A 15,568-nucleotide genomic window follows, 5' to 3' on the forward strand; every position below is an offset into this window, starting at 1 on the left:
AAGATGTATCCAAGGGAGGAAGAGTTTGACAGGGTAAACCTGCTATGCAAAGAAAGAGTCCTGAGGCATTCTCCCTCCACTTTGGAGAGAGCTTCCTGCCTCATTTTAGGCAGGCAATCCTCAGTCACCAGTCTTGCTGCTGGGTTTAGACAGATGAATTCAGTTCAGCAAACAGGAGATGCAGTAGCCCATTTGTGTCTGCTGCAAGGATACGTAGCAGCCATCAACGCTCGACCGTCGCTGCGAAAAGCACGCGTTTTACGTTGAGCTTTTGGATTACGGTACCAAGTCAGCTTCTTTAAAAAATGACCTTTAACAAAGCTCTTTGAAATGTGTTTTAATGGTTAATACAAATTACGCATCAACAGCGCAAGACTCCACCGATTCTTTGGAGAACAGACAAAAAAGGCATAATAAACCCTGCGCATTTTGGGGAGGGAGAAGCATGGTGTCATTTGCCCCTCTTGCTTTTTTGCCGTCTGCCCAAAAACAGAGAGCAACAGAAGACTTCTGCAAAGGCTAGCCTCCAGGCAGAAATGGGGCAAGAGCCCGATGACCCCAGAGCCTACTTTTAACATGCACGATAACGGTTTTTCCCTTCTAGCGTATTTAAGGACCACCGCACCCCTCTTTTCAGGGTCTGGCATGACAACAGTGATTCTATGTCAAAGATCAGAGCAATCTTGGCAGAACCGAGGCCATCAGCAGAGATGAGGGAAGACGTGAAGCGATGGGATTAGGGATTAAAAAGAGACCAAGAGTGACTTGCAAGGAGGAGAGGGGGGCTCACGAGGTGTAACAGCCATATTTACAAATTCTTCAAACTCAAGAGAAAGGCAAGGGAAATAACTACCCTCAGGCAGGCTTGTGAAGATATTTTATGTTTAATACATCTGAAAAGAATGCATATACAAAGAACTTCGACGTGAAAAGCACTGGTTCAACACTAATGAATCTACAAGAATTAGAAATTTGGGAAAATGGAGAAGATTCCCTAAGTCTTAAAAAATTTGAATTTGCAAGCCAAAATACAGTTTTGGTAAAATCCCTACAAACACTGCAGTCTAAGCAAAGATCTTGCACACAATCCTGATTGGGCTGGAGCCCATCTTACAGGTTCCAAGGTTACTTGCAAGCACAATGCAGAAAAGGGGGATTCCTTTAACTGGTCCCTATATGGTGCCACACTAAACACTAGAAATCCCTCCCTGCGGGTCCTTTCCACTGACACAGGTCTGTCTTTCCACCCCTCCTTGAAGGATGCCTGACCATCCAGTAAGAGATGCACCACAGCCACAGCTCCAGGACTCATTTTAATATACACCAGGTCCTTTCAAACTGTTCGAACAACAGTGTATATGCTGGTAACTGTAAGCATTTCCCGAACAATTAAGGATTGGCAGAAGATGGATTTGTTAAAAGCCAACTGAATCAGTTGGGCATACTTAAAAAGGTGCAGTTATTTCTTCACAATGTGACAAAAGCTTATGTCGTCAAAGTTAAGGAAGAGACTGGCAAGCTAGTTTCAAGTCTGATGGTGCATCTAGAGAAAAGATTTCTCCTGTTCTTAGAACTTCATAACTTAGAGGAACGGGTAGAAATTTATGACCTGCCCAGTGGAAAGCCAGGGAAAGAGATACAAGGCAACTTCAGAGGAGATGCAGATACTTCTTCTACACTCTTCCTTAGAGGAGCACCAGGTTGGGACATCCTAGTTTCCTGAATTTGTCTTTAGTACTAACGTATGCTCACACCCAGGCCGCTGGCTGGCTGGCTGAAGAACAGCCCCAGAAGTTCTTGAAACCAGAACCAAGTCTTGCCAGATTGGCATAAGGGACAAGGCTTCATTAAAACAGCCCAGAATTAGTCTGTTACAGAAAAAGTCATCACAAGCATGCCTGGATTTTAAACAAAAATTAGAAACAGTAAACAAAATAAAAAACTAGTACTGATCAGTGTTTTCTGATAATACATAATTATTCAAAATTAACTAGTCTTTAACTGAATTGAAGGGGCACTGGGGAATAAACACTAACATTCTCATCTCACACAGGGATCGTGTGGGGGAGATGGGAGTGCAGGGCATTTGTCATTATTGCAAAAACAAATTTTAAAATTTGTATCTTTAGTTTGATTTAAACATTGCTTTTAGTATGACATCAAACACCAGCTTTGCAGAAAGGGCTGTGGAGGGACGTTCATAGCAGCACACACCTGCGAGTCTTCTTCGGCTCCGGAGGCTCCAGGGCGGCCAATATCGCCTCGTCAAATACATTCTTTAGGCCTTTCTGAAAAGGGGCAAAGAAAGAGAAAGGGGCAGTCTCATTTTTGAGTTTTGATACAAACAAAACCATAAAAAGCCAAGCGGCAGACAAACCCCTCTAACGACGGATCGAGGTTTGCCATCTAGAATTCCCAGAGAGCGCTTTTTGCTCAACCAGGCTCTGTCCGAGCGGTGTTGCTGTGGTTAGCAGTTCCTTAGCAGAGCATCTGATTTTCTGAACAGGAATGCGGTCTTTGAGAACAGGCCAATACACTTCACAAGAAGCAAAACACACGTACTGAAGTCATTTCCTCAAGGCAATTTTTATGATTGCTCGACTAGTAACACATTTCACATGCTAATGACAAAGCAGAAAGTACTGCATCCAAATGAAACAGCTGGATCTGGAGCACACCGGGTGCAGCAGCGCAGACACCCGGGTGACGAGAGAGAGAGGAAGACACAAGGCAGGCATGCAATGGCAATTCACAGTCCGGTATGCTCCGGTCAGGCTTCCAGCCCCACGTACCCGGGGTTAGAAGCAGCCAGGTAGAGCTCAGAAGCTATGAATGGTATCAAAGAACTCAAGATGGGAGAAGTACAAAGTGGGGGACTGTACATTGTATAAATGTTAAACTGAAGCCAGGAAGAGCAAATCAGAATAAAGCTTCATCAGTCATTTATACAAACAACTGCAATTTTTAATTTCAAAATTTAAAGATAACTACAATTGACGTTTTCTCCTTGAAACAATAAAAATCAGAAGCATGAGAGTAAGAAGCAGCTTTACATCTTACAGTAACAGGCTTTAAGGAACTATTATTGAAATGAAGAGATCTACCATGTTAGTGAAAGCAAGGATTTTAACAATTCATAAAGCAGTAGCAAGTACATTGATATTTCCTTCCCCCAAGGACTGACAAATACTCCACTACAGCACAGACAGCCAAAGCAATAGCAACAGAAAGAATCTCACTGCACAAAGGAGAACCAGAAAATCCTTCACATTACAGCATAACTTGCAGATCACCGTTTCATGTACTTTTGTCATGCAAATACAGTTAACAAGAGTCACAAGTAGAAACTGAAAAAAACACACTGTTTCTTCCAGCTGGATTTAAGAAGATCAAACATCGTTTCTTATTCTTTCATCGTTTCTTTTAAATAATGCTATAACCAGGTCCTTTCCCCCAATGACCTAAATTATAAAGCTACCCACATCTGGCAACCCAAGCAGCAGAGAGTTAAGCGAGTCCAGTTCATGTTCCACGGTCACAACATTTTACTAAAAAGCTTAAGTATTGTTTTCAGTCCAAAAGCTAATACAGAGGTTGCTCTAAGATGGTAAGCAGACACAACAGCTTTCAATCAAGGTGGTTTTATTCCTTTTTAACCAGATTTCTACAGTAGTGGGACAGAGGAAGCAGCAGCAAGAGGGGAAGGAGAAAGTTTAGAATATACAGCACTTCCTTTTGGGCTGAGTTTCCGGAGGCTCGAGGGCAGCTAGGATAGCCTCATCAAACACATTCTTCAGACCTCTCTACAAGACAGAGGGGAGGAGAAAAAACAGCAGCCAGGTTAGAGGATTAGAGAAAAACAAGCAGATACAAAGAGCATTCAGGATCGACCAGGCTGAATTCACAGAGGCAGTAAACAGATTTACTTTGCAAAAACAAAGTAGATCTCGGGAAGAAATCTCATTTAGATGACCCAGAAGTCAAAGTTAGAGACAGACAGACCGCGTGACAGGCCACCAAGTTCAACAGAATGAACACCCAAAAGGGCAGAGGCACAAACAGAGCAGCACTCGGCAAGAACAACGAGGTGGAGGAGGGAGAAGGGAAATTTTTGGTTCGCACTTAACTGCTGAATATATTCTTAGCGAGTTTGGAGAGCATTTGCCCCTCCAAGGGTTTCCAAAAGGACAGGTATACACACCTCTTCTGGTGGCCCGCTGTGAGCAAGCGTGTCAGGTGCACCGACTTCTTGCTCCCAGCTAACACAAGGGCAGACAGTTCAGACTGAAGGCTTCAAACTACTCCTCTATGTGAATTCAGCCCCTGAATAACTGAAGATCTCTAGATGGCTGGGAAAGTACGAGCTGGCACTGAAGCAGCACCTGCCTGGTAAGCCATCGTCACCTTCAGACATTAGCTATCAGCCATTTGAAAAGTGATGCAATACCTTACCAGCGCTGCTGCTTTGACATTGACAGCCAGCTATGGAAATGGCACGTTTCAGTTATTCAGTTTAGTTACCAAAGTAAGTAAAACCACTCAAGTTACAGGAAGACAGAAACGGTGTTAGAATTGGAATAACTGAGATCTAACACCAGACAAGCAGTCACAGAGCTTTAAGAAATCTGCAGGGATTACACCAGAGCACAAAGCATGCATTGCATTTGCTATAAGCAAAACAGGAACGCTGCAATACGTTACCACTCCCACACAATTCTGCCAAGTTACACGTGAACACCAGCAGTGAAACCTGCCTCACTTTGTGCTAACTGGACTCGCCTAAATCTACTGTCATGAGTGCAACCTTTGTAAGTTCAGAAGAACTGCTTTACATTGGTCAAAGAAAAACAGAAAAGTCAAAAAAAAAATCTTAATTTTGTAAAGGCTGCAATTATTTGCAGGAAGTAATTTAACCATTCAAATGAAATACATTTCTCCCTCACTGGTTTGACTGGATGTATCCCTTCCAGAAAGCCTTTAATCTTGTTTTACTGAAGCACATACATGGGAGATCTCTAAGACAATTTCATGTCAAAGTCCAATTTCATTTCAGTGAAGTTTCATTTCAAGTCCAACATGTTATATGCAATATTATACTTGAAAGCCTAAAAGTTGTTTAAGGAAATTATCATGTGCAATCATTCTATACATCCTTCCCAACAGTTTTTTTTTTTTTTTTTAAATGAGTTGCAACCAAGTCTGACAAAAGAACTACAGACTTCAAAAAAACACCTATAAGAAGTCTGAGCACTAATTAGGTTTCTTGCTCTGTGAGAATAAGGTTGGAGTATAAACTCAATTATACACCGCTAGACAGATTAAAAACCCATGCAGGGCAAGAGTCAAGAAACCAGGTTTTAATTCTGCTAATCATGGACTCCTCCTTTGTTTTCTTATTGCATAGGAGGGATTTATTTTAGAGAGCAGAATTCAGGATTTGTTTTGAAGGATCTAGAAAGAAATTGGGATAAGGGCCAAAAAAACAGGACAGAGACAAAACCATTGCAAAAATGAAACTGGAGTCACAAGCCTGAATGATACAGGAGTAAGCATATTATGGGAGCTTTACTTGACGTCCCTGGCAAACAAGCCACAGCCATGTTACTTTAAACCAGAATACCCCCGGACTACAACAGGGAGCCAGTTCAGCTCAGGCTCCCTTTTTCCACCCCCCTTTCACAAGCAGTTTAAGATACTTACGAATCTGGCTGTGTCAAAACTGTCAGCTATGCTCAAGTCACACATCGGGGGGGAAAAAAGGAACTGAATTAAAAGTCTTCCCTTGTGTTAGGTATCAGCCTTGAGCTTCAGAAAGTCTGCTCAGAGATTTGACCAGTAAATGCAAGCAGCAACAATCAGTCATTGTAGTTGTAAGCTGCTTGTCAGTCACCCTTTCCTAGTAGAGAAGTATTATCCAATCTTAACAGCTGTACTTGCATACTATTTTGTAGAGAAAAGTTTAAGGAAGGCATTGAAACTGATCTAATTCCCTACCTTCATCACAAAAATAAATAAATAAATTATTCCATCACCTGACAGAGGGGGAAAAAAGATGGAACTGAATACTCAGCATTGCAGAGTCAACCAAACTCAAGCAGGAGGAGATATTCAGTCTTTACAGAAAGGACCTGGAAACTCAGTCTCTTATGACTCACCTAGTACTTTCAGAACATGAGACACTTCTACACAGACGAGTAAAATCTTCCTCCCGGGGCGGGGGGACACCACACACACCCTGGCTACAGTATTTCAGGGTTATTTGCTACCATGGTGTCAAACCCATTTGCAAATTAGTTGGGAAAGCAAAAAACACTCCAGACTCCCCTGAGATGAACTGCATAGATGGAAGCCACCGTAGAGAGAGAGAGAGGGACTACCCAACTCACTCTAGCTTCAGCTGAAACCAACTACTGCAAGATTCCCTTGCAAGTGTGAAAACACCTCTCCTGGCTAGGAAAGCCAGCCACCTTCTGTGTTTAGCAAGCTGCCAGCTAGATCATTACTGGGAACTTCAAATATCCCTCTGCATATAAACTGCCTTTTTGTTTGGCAATTACTGACAGACTGAGAAAATGATGTGCTGCGGAGAAGTAAACAACAAATGAAGTAAGAGGAATGGAGCAGAAGCAAACCGACTAGTCTTCCAGATGAGAAGCCTTCTGAACCCCTCCTACCAAGTTATTCTTACTTTCTAAAATCATCAGTGAGTGTACAAGCACTAGGAGTGCTGTGGAAGAAATTCAAGCTAAGCTTCTGAGTACATAAATCTGTTCTCTGCAACAGACTGACTAAGCTGCATATCTGGAAATAAAAAGAGTGGATAAACACTGAAGTTTCTATCACATCTACTCTTATTCTGGTCATTTTAAGAGCTTCCATGCAATTTGAGCAGACTAAACAAGGCACAGTTAAAGCTACAGGGTAAGGGCGTCTCAGTGAGCAACAGAGGACAAAAATCCTTGTATGCATTTATTCAGCTGGCAAGTCCTACAGCTGAGTTGGCAGCAGCATTCACATGGCTGTGCCACAGACAAAAACCCAAGAAGGTGAATGCTTTGGGACTAAACTGACCAGAGCATTACAGCTCAAGCACAAACAACCCTCAGCTTGCACATGGTAACTAGGGAAGCCCAGGCCACCTTTTGATCAGGGATTCCCAGGACAGATAAAGTAAGCCTTGCCACAACACATCTGCTGCCAGCGTCCTGCACGCTGCCAACCAAAGCCCCTTCTCAGCAAACACTCAGGCAAAGCTTTGTTACAGAAGAGTCAAGACCCCAAATGGAAAGGCCATCATGCGATCTGCGCAAAAGGTGCAAGATAAACAGACCTTCAGGCTTTAAGATGTGTAGCTATAAAGCTTTGTGCTCAAGATACTACATTAATGCACAGCAAAACTGAAAAGAGGGTGACACTGGATATTGTGTATCCCCTAGTTCCATGCACATCAGATAGGGATGCAAGTTCTTTACAGAGTAGCGCAAAGTAAATTAAGAACAGCAATTAAGCTCTGCAAGAGCAGGCGTACAAGATTAGAGCTTCCCAGGTATCCAAAGTCAAAGCAGCATTCCAGCTAGCCAGCTGATGGTTCCCACCCATCCCTCCCCTATTATCTTATTAACTTAAAAAGAAAAAGGATTGTCAGGTTTCCTGATCTCAGGTCAGCAATTTTAGTTGCGCTTTAGATTCATTTTCACAAGTTGGTTCACGCAGCACCACCATGTTTGTCTCAAGAACTGTTTCACTGTTATTGTCCGCTTCAACAGAGCTTCCATCTTAGGGCAGACACAGGAAATGTAGCTCACCACAGATTGCACAGGAAGAGAAAGCAGCTCTCAAGACTATGAATGCTTCTTGTCTTAAAATTAGGAAGACTGACTTTTCCAAGGGGGAAACAACTCACCTGAGAGGTTTTTGCTTTGCCTGCTCTCTTCAGTAGTGAACTGCACTCTGCGTCCTAATCCACTTATCGTCCATAACACTTTTATCTAGTTTTAGATAATTCAGCAACAATTTCTCCAACACAAAAGCAAACTCAGTCATCAGATCCTCCTCCCTCCGTCTCCCCTCTATGCTACGCCTGTTCTTCACGTGATTTTCTTTGTACCATTTCCAACTCCTCGCGCCTTAGAACAATAGGACAAAGAGAAAGCTACTGTGTCAACAGCAGTAACAGAGCTCACGTCTTTTCACATGCCATATTGAGCTGTTTTTCCCATAACTGAAGAAAGTATGGAACACAAGCAAGCAGAAACGGTCAAAGAGTAACTCACCTGCGTAAGTGCAGAGCACTCCACGTATTTGACGGCCTTCAGGTCCCGGGCCAGTTTTTCAGCCGTCTCTGGAGTTATGGGCTTCTGCTTGTTCTTGGCAAGTTTCTCAATTGTCGAAGGATCATCTCTTAGATCAATTTGGGTCCCAACAAGCAGAAAAGGAGTCTTTGGACAGTGGTGAGTAATTTCAGGTACCCACTAAAGAGACAAGAGACAGTACTTGTTACTAACCAGCTATTGAGACAATTCCTTGGGCATTTCCCATATCACTGCAGCAGCTCCCCTTTTAGGCAGAGTTTAACCAACCTTTTCTTTCACATTTTCAAACGAAGAAGGAGAGACCACTGAAAAACAGACCAGAAATACATCTGTCTGCGGATAGCTGAGGGGTCGTAATCTATCATAATCTTCCTGACCTAGAAGAGGAGGGAACGAACACAATATTAGAGAAGATCCCCTTTGAGCCAGGGAGTAATGAAATGCTGCCCCTTTACAGGTGGTTAGGATACACATTCCAGCACAAAAGCATTACTGTGAGTAATCCTAACTCTTAAGCAAATACACATGCCCTGAATCCAAACATTCAAAGACCCTAGTTTTCAAATACAGAATTCATTAAGTTGCTACGTAACAAAGAGCTGCTTAACAAAGTCACAGGAGGGCAGGGAAGCCAGATAGGAGTGCAGTCTAGCAATTTTTCAGATCAAACACCCTCAGCCTGCAGAATGCTCTCCTCAGTCATAGCCAGAAGCTGCAGAACATGGATCTAGTTACAAGACAATGAAGTCTTCTGCACTTGGTCTATTCATTTAAAATATTTTGCCATCAAGTTACATTACCATGCAGAGTCTGAAGTTACAGAAACAGTATGGAAAAAAGGCAATTTTGTTCGCCAGAACATCTTGACTTATACTTGCAAATAGTTGATGAAGTACCTTTTGAGTAATAAAAGGGGAGAGGAGAACACTGCTGTTACAGATGTGGGAGTAGTCAGTCCTCCCAGTAGCATTCACCTAAAAACACACCAAAGTCCCAGCACAGGCCATGCTTCCAAGGAAGCCAGGCTCTCTCCTTTGGGTCTATAAGAGAGCAGGTAGTTCCTGCAGGGCACCATTAGCACTGTCCCACCAGTCCAACTCCACACAATTTCAGTCTTACAATTCTTCCTGCTCAATTCAGCAGCTCTTTCTTTTTAGAAAGCAAACCTGGCATATAAGGCCACTGTACTTGCTGACAACCAGTTCAGAAATATTTGTTCAAAGGCCTCAGACTCCAGCCGATACTCTCTTGCCTATCATACAGGCCAAAGAGCAGCTGACTCAACACCTAGAACATCTCAGTGGAGGAAGATCTATACTTAAAGGAAGGAGGCCTGAACAGCTTTTTACAGCCATCATGCTCAACTGGATATAAGGAAGAGACTAAGCACTGAGTAAAACATCTTGCTACAATCAACAGTGTACCTCAAAAAGCTTTGTTTTCACACTGCAAGGTCTAGAGAGAAAGACAGTCAGGTGTTTGGTTTTTTTTTTTAAAAAAAAAAAAAAAAAAAACACAAGACAGAGTCAGTAACATAGGGTTTATCCATTTTTAAGTTCTGTAACACAGGCTGGCTACTACTTAGCAAAAAGTTGGGCAACTTTTAAAGATCCAGAGCCTTCCACTCCAGAAGTCTGCCTCCAAGAGGAAAGAAAGCCTTTATATTCACAAATGTGCAAGATCACCTACATGCACTAAGCCCCTTGGTAAGTTTTAAGAACTACCAGATGGGTTACTGCACCCATGGACTGAGAGACAGTACATGAGCACGCATGGTATAACTACAGAGGATGCCAGAAAGGGTGAACACCTTCAAAGAAAAAAGTGAATATTAACCTGGGACCATTTCCATTTAACCTGAAACTGTTTTCTAGAAACAAAAAGAGCAGCTCCCAGAGGCCCATTCAGAATTGGACCCACTTGGCCACAGCAGACAAGCAGCAGAGGACTGAACACTGCTTCCATCCACACTAGGGGAACAGCTCCAAATCCAAGCAGGTAATGGGTTTCTAGAGTGAAGATGCCATCTGAGCTTGTGTTTGTCCCTACAGCAGCCTACACAAGCGGGTATCAGGAAAAAGCCTCTTTCTCTTCCGAACTCCTTATGCTAGAACTGAGAAGTTCACGACAACTAACATACAATCACATGTGGGAAAAGAAGACTTAATTTAAGCTGCAGTGTCTAATTATGGGAGCACAAGATCACATCAGTAATAAGGCACTAATGATGCATCTTTAAAAATAAAGTTGGAAAGAGCCAGATTAAGCTCTATCATGGCAATTCTAGGCAAGGTTATCAACTAAGCTCTTTGGAAGGGCTCTCTGGAAGAATACTTTATCATATCAGATACCGGCATACCCCTTTGTTGTTATTAGGGACTGAGGATTAGATAACTAGCAATTAAACCAGTTATTCCCCTTTCTTGCTGAATTTTCATACTTGCAAAGCAACGTGGCTGCCTAACCATCGCAAATCTCTCCAGCCAGAAACTGAGAAATAGTCTTATAACAGTGAACAATCCAAAAAAAGGCTGCATTTATTTTTAATTTAAAAAAGCACAGTGTGCAACATCATGAAACTTCATATATCATCCCGATTTAAACCACCTTAAAAGGGCAGAGACATGCCACATGTTTTTAAACAAGATGTTCTAACGTCAGGCCAGAATGTCAAGACAGGGTGACTAAAACTAGGATAGTTACAAAAATAAGTATTTTTTAAAAAAAAAAAAAAAAAAAAAAAAAAAAGCCCACATACAATCCACGTATTTTATTCAACATTCTCCCCTTTAAAATCTGTTAAAAAGAAAAACCTCTCATTCTCCAAGTATTAACTAGATTAAAGGCAAAAGCTTGAAGCTTGTCATCTGGTGTCACAAAATAAAACAGCTCTTAAAGAAGCTGGAGATTTTTAAAATTAACTGAATTTAGCAGCTCCCCAGAAGTCAGGGGAGAAGAATCAAGAAAGATTTTTCCCTTTTGAACATGAAGACATACTGGGGTTTTTTTTGCTTGTTTTTTTAAATCGACATCCTCAACTAAATCTTGAGGAGTTACAATGACAGAGGCTTGACTTCTCACCTGCAGTATCAAAGAGGCCTAGGGTGTAAGGCTCTCCTCCAATCATCACTGTTACAGCATAGTTATCAAACACCTGATAAGAAGAAAAGAAACATGTTTAAAACAACGTGAATAAGCCATCTGTCAAACCTACTCACCTTGCCAGACCACCTCCACTCCGTACAAGATTCATTGGAGCTGAATAACAGAAGCCCTCGGGGTTACAATGCTACCTTTAATGGGACAGATCAGTTTAGAATGGGGATGTATGAGCCGTTTCCAGGAAAAAAATCTAAGCAAAGCTACACCAGGTATGCCACTGCATATAACAAAGAAAAAAAGAAAAAGAAAAAAAAAAAGAAAAACACCACACAACTAACAAAACAGCTACAGCAAGTCTGGCCTGTAATTGCAAGGAGGTTTCCCACATTGCCACAAATGTTTCAGCCTTTACACCTAGCCTGACACAATAAACACATCCCCACAAAGACAGAACAGATAAACTTAAGCCTTGCCTCACTTACACCCTTTAGGGCACAGAGCTATGAGGCTACTTCTCACCAGACTTCAGTCCTTTAAAGTTCATCTTTCTGGACATTTAAGGAATTCAACATGGAATGTGTCTTTTCGACAGGAACTTCTCCAGCTTTGGAAGAAGTATTCTCTACAATTTAGTCAGCTGAAATCAGTCTATGTCAGATCCACTCTCAGTCAAAATGAATAATCCAACTCCCAAAAACCATACTCATCAGGGAATATACTGCCTGAGGTAGCATCCTGAATTTCTGATAACTCCCTTTTATCCACAGAACCTTGATAGGCAACACTTAAAAGAAAGTAGCTTGGGCAGAAATCCTGCCCATTGGAGGTCAGGAAAAACTGTCTCATGTGCTGCAAGATTAGAGAGGTGAGATGTCTGATTCAGACTACGGAAGCTCTGCCTCAACACAAAACTGAAGTTTTCTTCAGCTCCGGGTGCTGCTCAGACTGCAGCTTGAAAGAGGTTAACAATCGCCTCAAGAGCTTTTCATGGAAAAGGGGAGGGAGAAACATGGAGGAGGAGCAGAGTCACATGCTTATATTAACAGGGCTTTAGTAAAAGCTCAAGTCCTTGAAAAAAAATCCCAATAAAACATGAGATTGAGACCAGTAAGGCAGTGCTTCAAAGCTGAACTTCCAATAGTTCTGACCTGCCTCTTTTCTGACTGACCATTCTGGCTAAAACAATACCTGAAAACACTTCTTATTTTTTCCTCCTTTTAACTTGTCACAACCCAAAGTGACTGACAAGGAAGCTATGGCCACAGGAAGTTTCATATCCCCAGGAACGTCAGCTAGAAGCAGAAGTTCACCTCTCAAACCATTTTGGACATAAGTACTGTAAGAGATTTCAACATTCATCCCCGTTACTTGCAGGGGATGTTCCTTGCTGGGATTCAGCACTGAAGAGGCAAGGGTTATAAAGCTGGCCTTCAGATAAATCCGGAAGCTACAGTCATAGTGTAATTCACATATAATTTCATTCTCTGTTGTGCAAAACAGGCTAAAACCCAGAGCAGCAGTTAGCCCAATGAGAAGTTTCAGCTCCTGCCAGTGACACATAGCCTTCTGCAGCAGGTAGCATGAACTTCTGTGCTACAGGAGTCACACCCGAGCTGCCATTCCCCAAGTGCCACCAACGTCATTCCACAGACGTGCCCCTTACTGCCTCTTTTGATGATGGGAATGATGTCAAAAATACGCATGTGACACAGCTCAGGATTAGTACAAAACCTATCTCCCACTCAGAAATACTTTCAAGGAAGAGAAGGAACTGCAGAACAGAGACAAATGAAAGCCGCCAATCCATCAGTCTGAACTGGTGCACCACCACCAGCGCCTTCTCCATCAGTGTTTCTGCCGCGCAGCTGCAAAGCACTGCTAATGGTGTCCAAGCAGTTAAACAGGGCAACAGCGCCAGCAGTTTACGTCAGCATCTCCAATGTCTGTGCATGCAGAACAGCTCAGTTTGAAACCAAGGCGCTATTTTGCTTAAGCACAGCCTCTTCCTACTTACTGCTTTGGGCCCCTGTACTGCTAGATACATTCAAGGAAGAAGGATGCCACCTCCCTCTTGAGAGAGACTTTGCAGTAGCTGCTATAGCCAATTCCCTGTGTTTGTCAGGGTGCTGGCCTTGAGCTACTACCCATATTTACCAGACTCTCACAGCAGAATTTTATCTCCAGATTCCTTTCCTGCCTAAACATTTTTGTTAAGCAGCTTGAGCCCCCACCGAGCCCCCACCCGCTTTACTCTAGGGTCCTTCTTATAGTTTCTCTTTATTCACCTACAAACATTTTGGGAACACTAAGGTTTGCTGACTCTCAGACAGCTTGCTTTCATTTGGGGAACAATGCTGTCTGTTGTATTTCTTTGCCTGTTTATTACTAGAAGAATTAGCCAGAATAATCAGAGGTTACTTATGAGTTTCCAGAGTTTGAAATAAGCCTCTGGGTTATTCACAGAATGAAAAATAGGCCTGCAGTGTTGCAGAACTCCTGCGATATTCCCAGAACAGTGAGTTCCTTAAGCTATGAGGTTCAAATGAAAATGTTATTCCAGAAACATGGACGGTTTTGAAAGGTACTGTAAATAAGCCTTAACACTTCTTGAGCACACTCTACTGGCAAGTAACCTTGGGTTTCTTTTGAGTAGCTTTTCCACATTGCTTGTTATCAGGGATTTATTAGACAACACTAGCATGTCCAGGACAGCAGGTTAACACTTAAATTTTTTTTTTGAAACCTCTTAAGTTTAGCACTTTTTAACATAATCAAGGGTCATTTCACTATGGATAAGTATAGAAATACTCCTCATCTGCTTTCACTATGTCTTGACCATAAAGAATAGTTTAAGTAGGGTAAGCGACCTTCCATAGGTTCAGCACAGGATGTTACCCTAGGGCAGCACCCGCAGCAGGTTGCTTGGTACCACTCAAAAAATGTGAGAATGGCAAAACAGTTTCAAACACTTCTCCACTACCAGTCCATAACAAAAGGATCTCTGTGAGAGGCTGAAGATAGGTGTCCCTGCCTATGGCCTAACCTTCAGGATTGTAACAGCGGTCACCAAATCCAACCTGAACACTCAAGTTCAGGAGTACTTTCATCAGCTTCCTGTTGAGCTCCAGATTTACAACTAATTCAAACATTTTTGTTCTGTGGAAATCTACCCTATTCCTAACAAGCCTCAAAGTTAGCAAGCTGAAGGTCTTTGGAGAACGCACAAACCAATACCTGAAGAAAGAGGCAAGGGGGTTTGCACTGTCACGACAGCGCTCAGTTTCATTGCAACTTCTTTTCCATAGAGGCAGGAAGTTTTAGCAAGAAAGCAGCTATTCTGAAAGAAAGAGGCATCAGGCAGGAGCTACCTGACATCTTAGAGGAGCTACCTGTTCTTTCAATCCTGAGTTGCTCTACAATAGCAGAAAAGAGCACTGACCCTTTCACCAGCAGGCATTCAACCTCTTTGTGGGGCATTTCCAGATTCAAATTTGTTTTAGATATCTGGGTAAACCCTTTCGCTTGTTTTTGGGTTAGGAGAAAATGGCCTCTTCAAGTCCATAATGTTGAAAATTAATAGAAAGAGAATGGAGATGTCAAACCCTCTGGCAAAAAGCTCACTAAAAAAAGTGAACCACCTCAGTGTCAGCAGGCTGCTCTTGCATGCAGAATGTTAAGAGCAGCAGCACTTTTCTTTCAGAAAAATATATATATAGTGAACATGTGCCTTGCAAGTTAGTAGCACACTGCTCTAAACTTAATCCTTAGATGAGCCAAGGAATTTAATCTCTCAAAAGTGAGCCTAGAAGACTCAAGAAGATTACTCGAGGTTTATATGAATATAGAAATAATCAAAGACTACACAAAGTTGGTAGGTGTTTAGAGGTACAACTGGAATAAGACTGCACAGTCTAAATCTGATCAGGACTTCAGCTAAACATGAGATGAGTAACTAGCCACACTCCATAGTTCACTGCATAACCTCTGGACCTTTTGGAGCTGCAAAGAAAAAGCAAGCATGAGAAAACTGTGGTCACAGACTACCCCAGCAGCACACAGCACTACTTCTAGAAGTGAAGATGCAGCAAGAACTGAGATCAGCAGACTGGGAAGCAGGTGTGCCTGCTGCTTGCTCTTCACTTGGCAGTTCTAAC

The 15,568-nt window shown here is 42.3% G+C and overlaps 1 protein-coding gene across 4 annotated transcripts in view; it reads right to left on the reverse strand.

Annotated features, from left to right (window-relative positions):
* Nucleotides 1-865: 865 nt before the first annotated feature.
* Nucleotides 866-15,568, reverse strand: part of CDC42 (cell division cycle 42) — a 29,109-nt gene continuing 14,406 nt past the window's right edge. For 3 of the 4 annotated variants that reach the window (XM_064497073.1, XM_064497075.1, XM_064497076.1), the window contains 4 exons: nucleotides 11,394-11,466; nucleotides 8,580-8,689; nucleotides 8,274-8,471; nucleotides 866-2,288 (listed from right to left, as the gene is read on the reverse strand). In XM_064497073.1, coding sequence (XP_064353143.1) covers nucleotides 2,199-2,288; nucleotides 8,274-8,471; nucleotides 8,580-8,689; nucleotides 11,394-11,466 — 471 coding nt within the window. In that variant the 3' untranslated portion in view covers nucleotides 866-2,198. Of the gene's footprint in view, nucleotides 2,289-2,963; nucleotides 3,804-8,273; nucleotides 8,472-8,579; nucleotides 8,690-11,393; nucleotides 11,467-15,568 lie in introns of those variants that run through there. The other variant, XM_064497074.1, reaches the window with a different exon arrangement.

Source organism: Dromaius novaehollandiae, chromosome 24, assembly GCF_036370855.1.
Source record: "Dromaius novaehollandiae isolate bDroNov1 chromosome 24, bDroNov1.hap1, whole genome shotgun sequence".
Lineage (NCBI taxonomy): Eukaryota > Metazoa > Chordata > Aves > Casuariiformes > Dromaiidae > Dromaius > Dromaius novaehollandiae.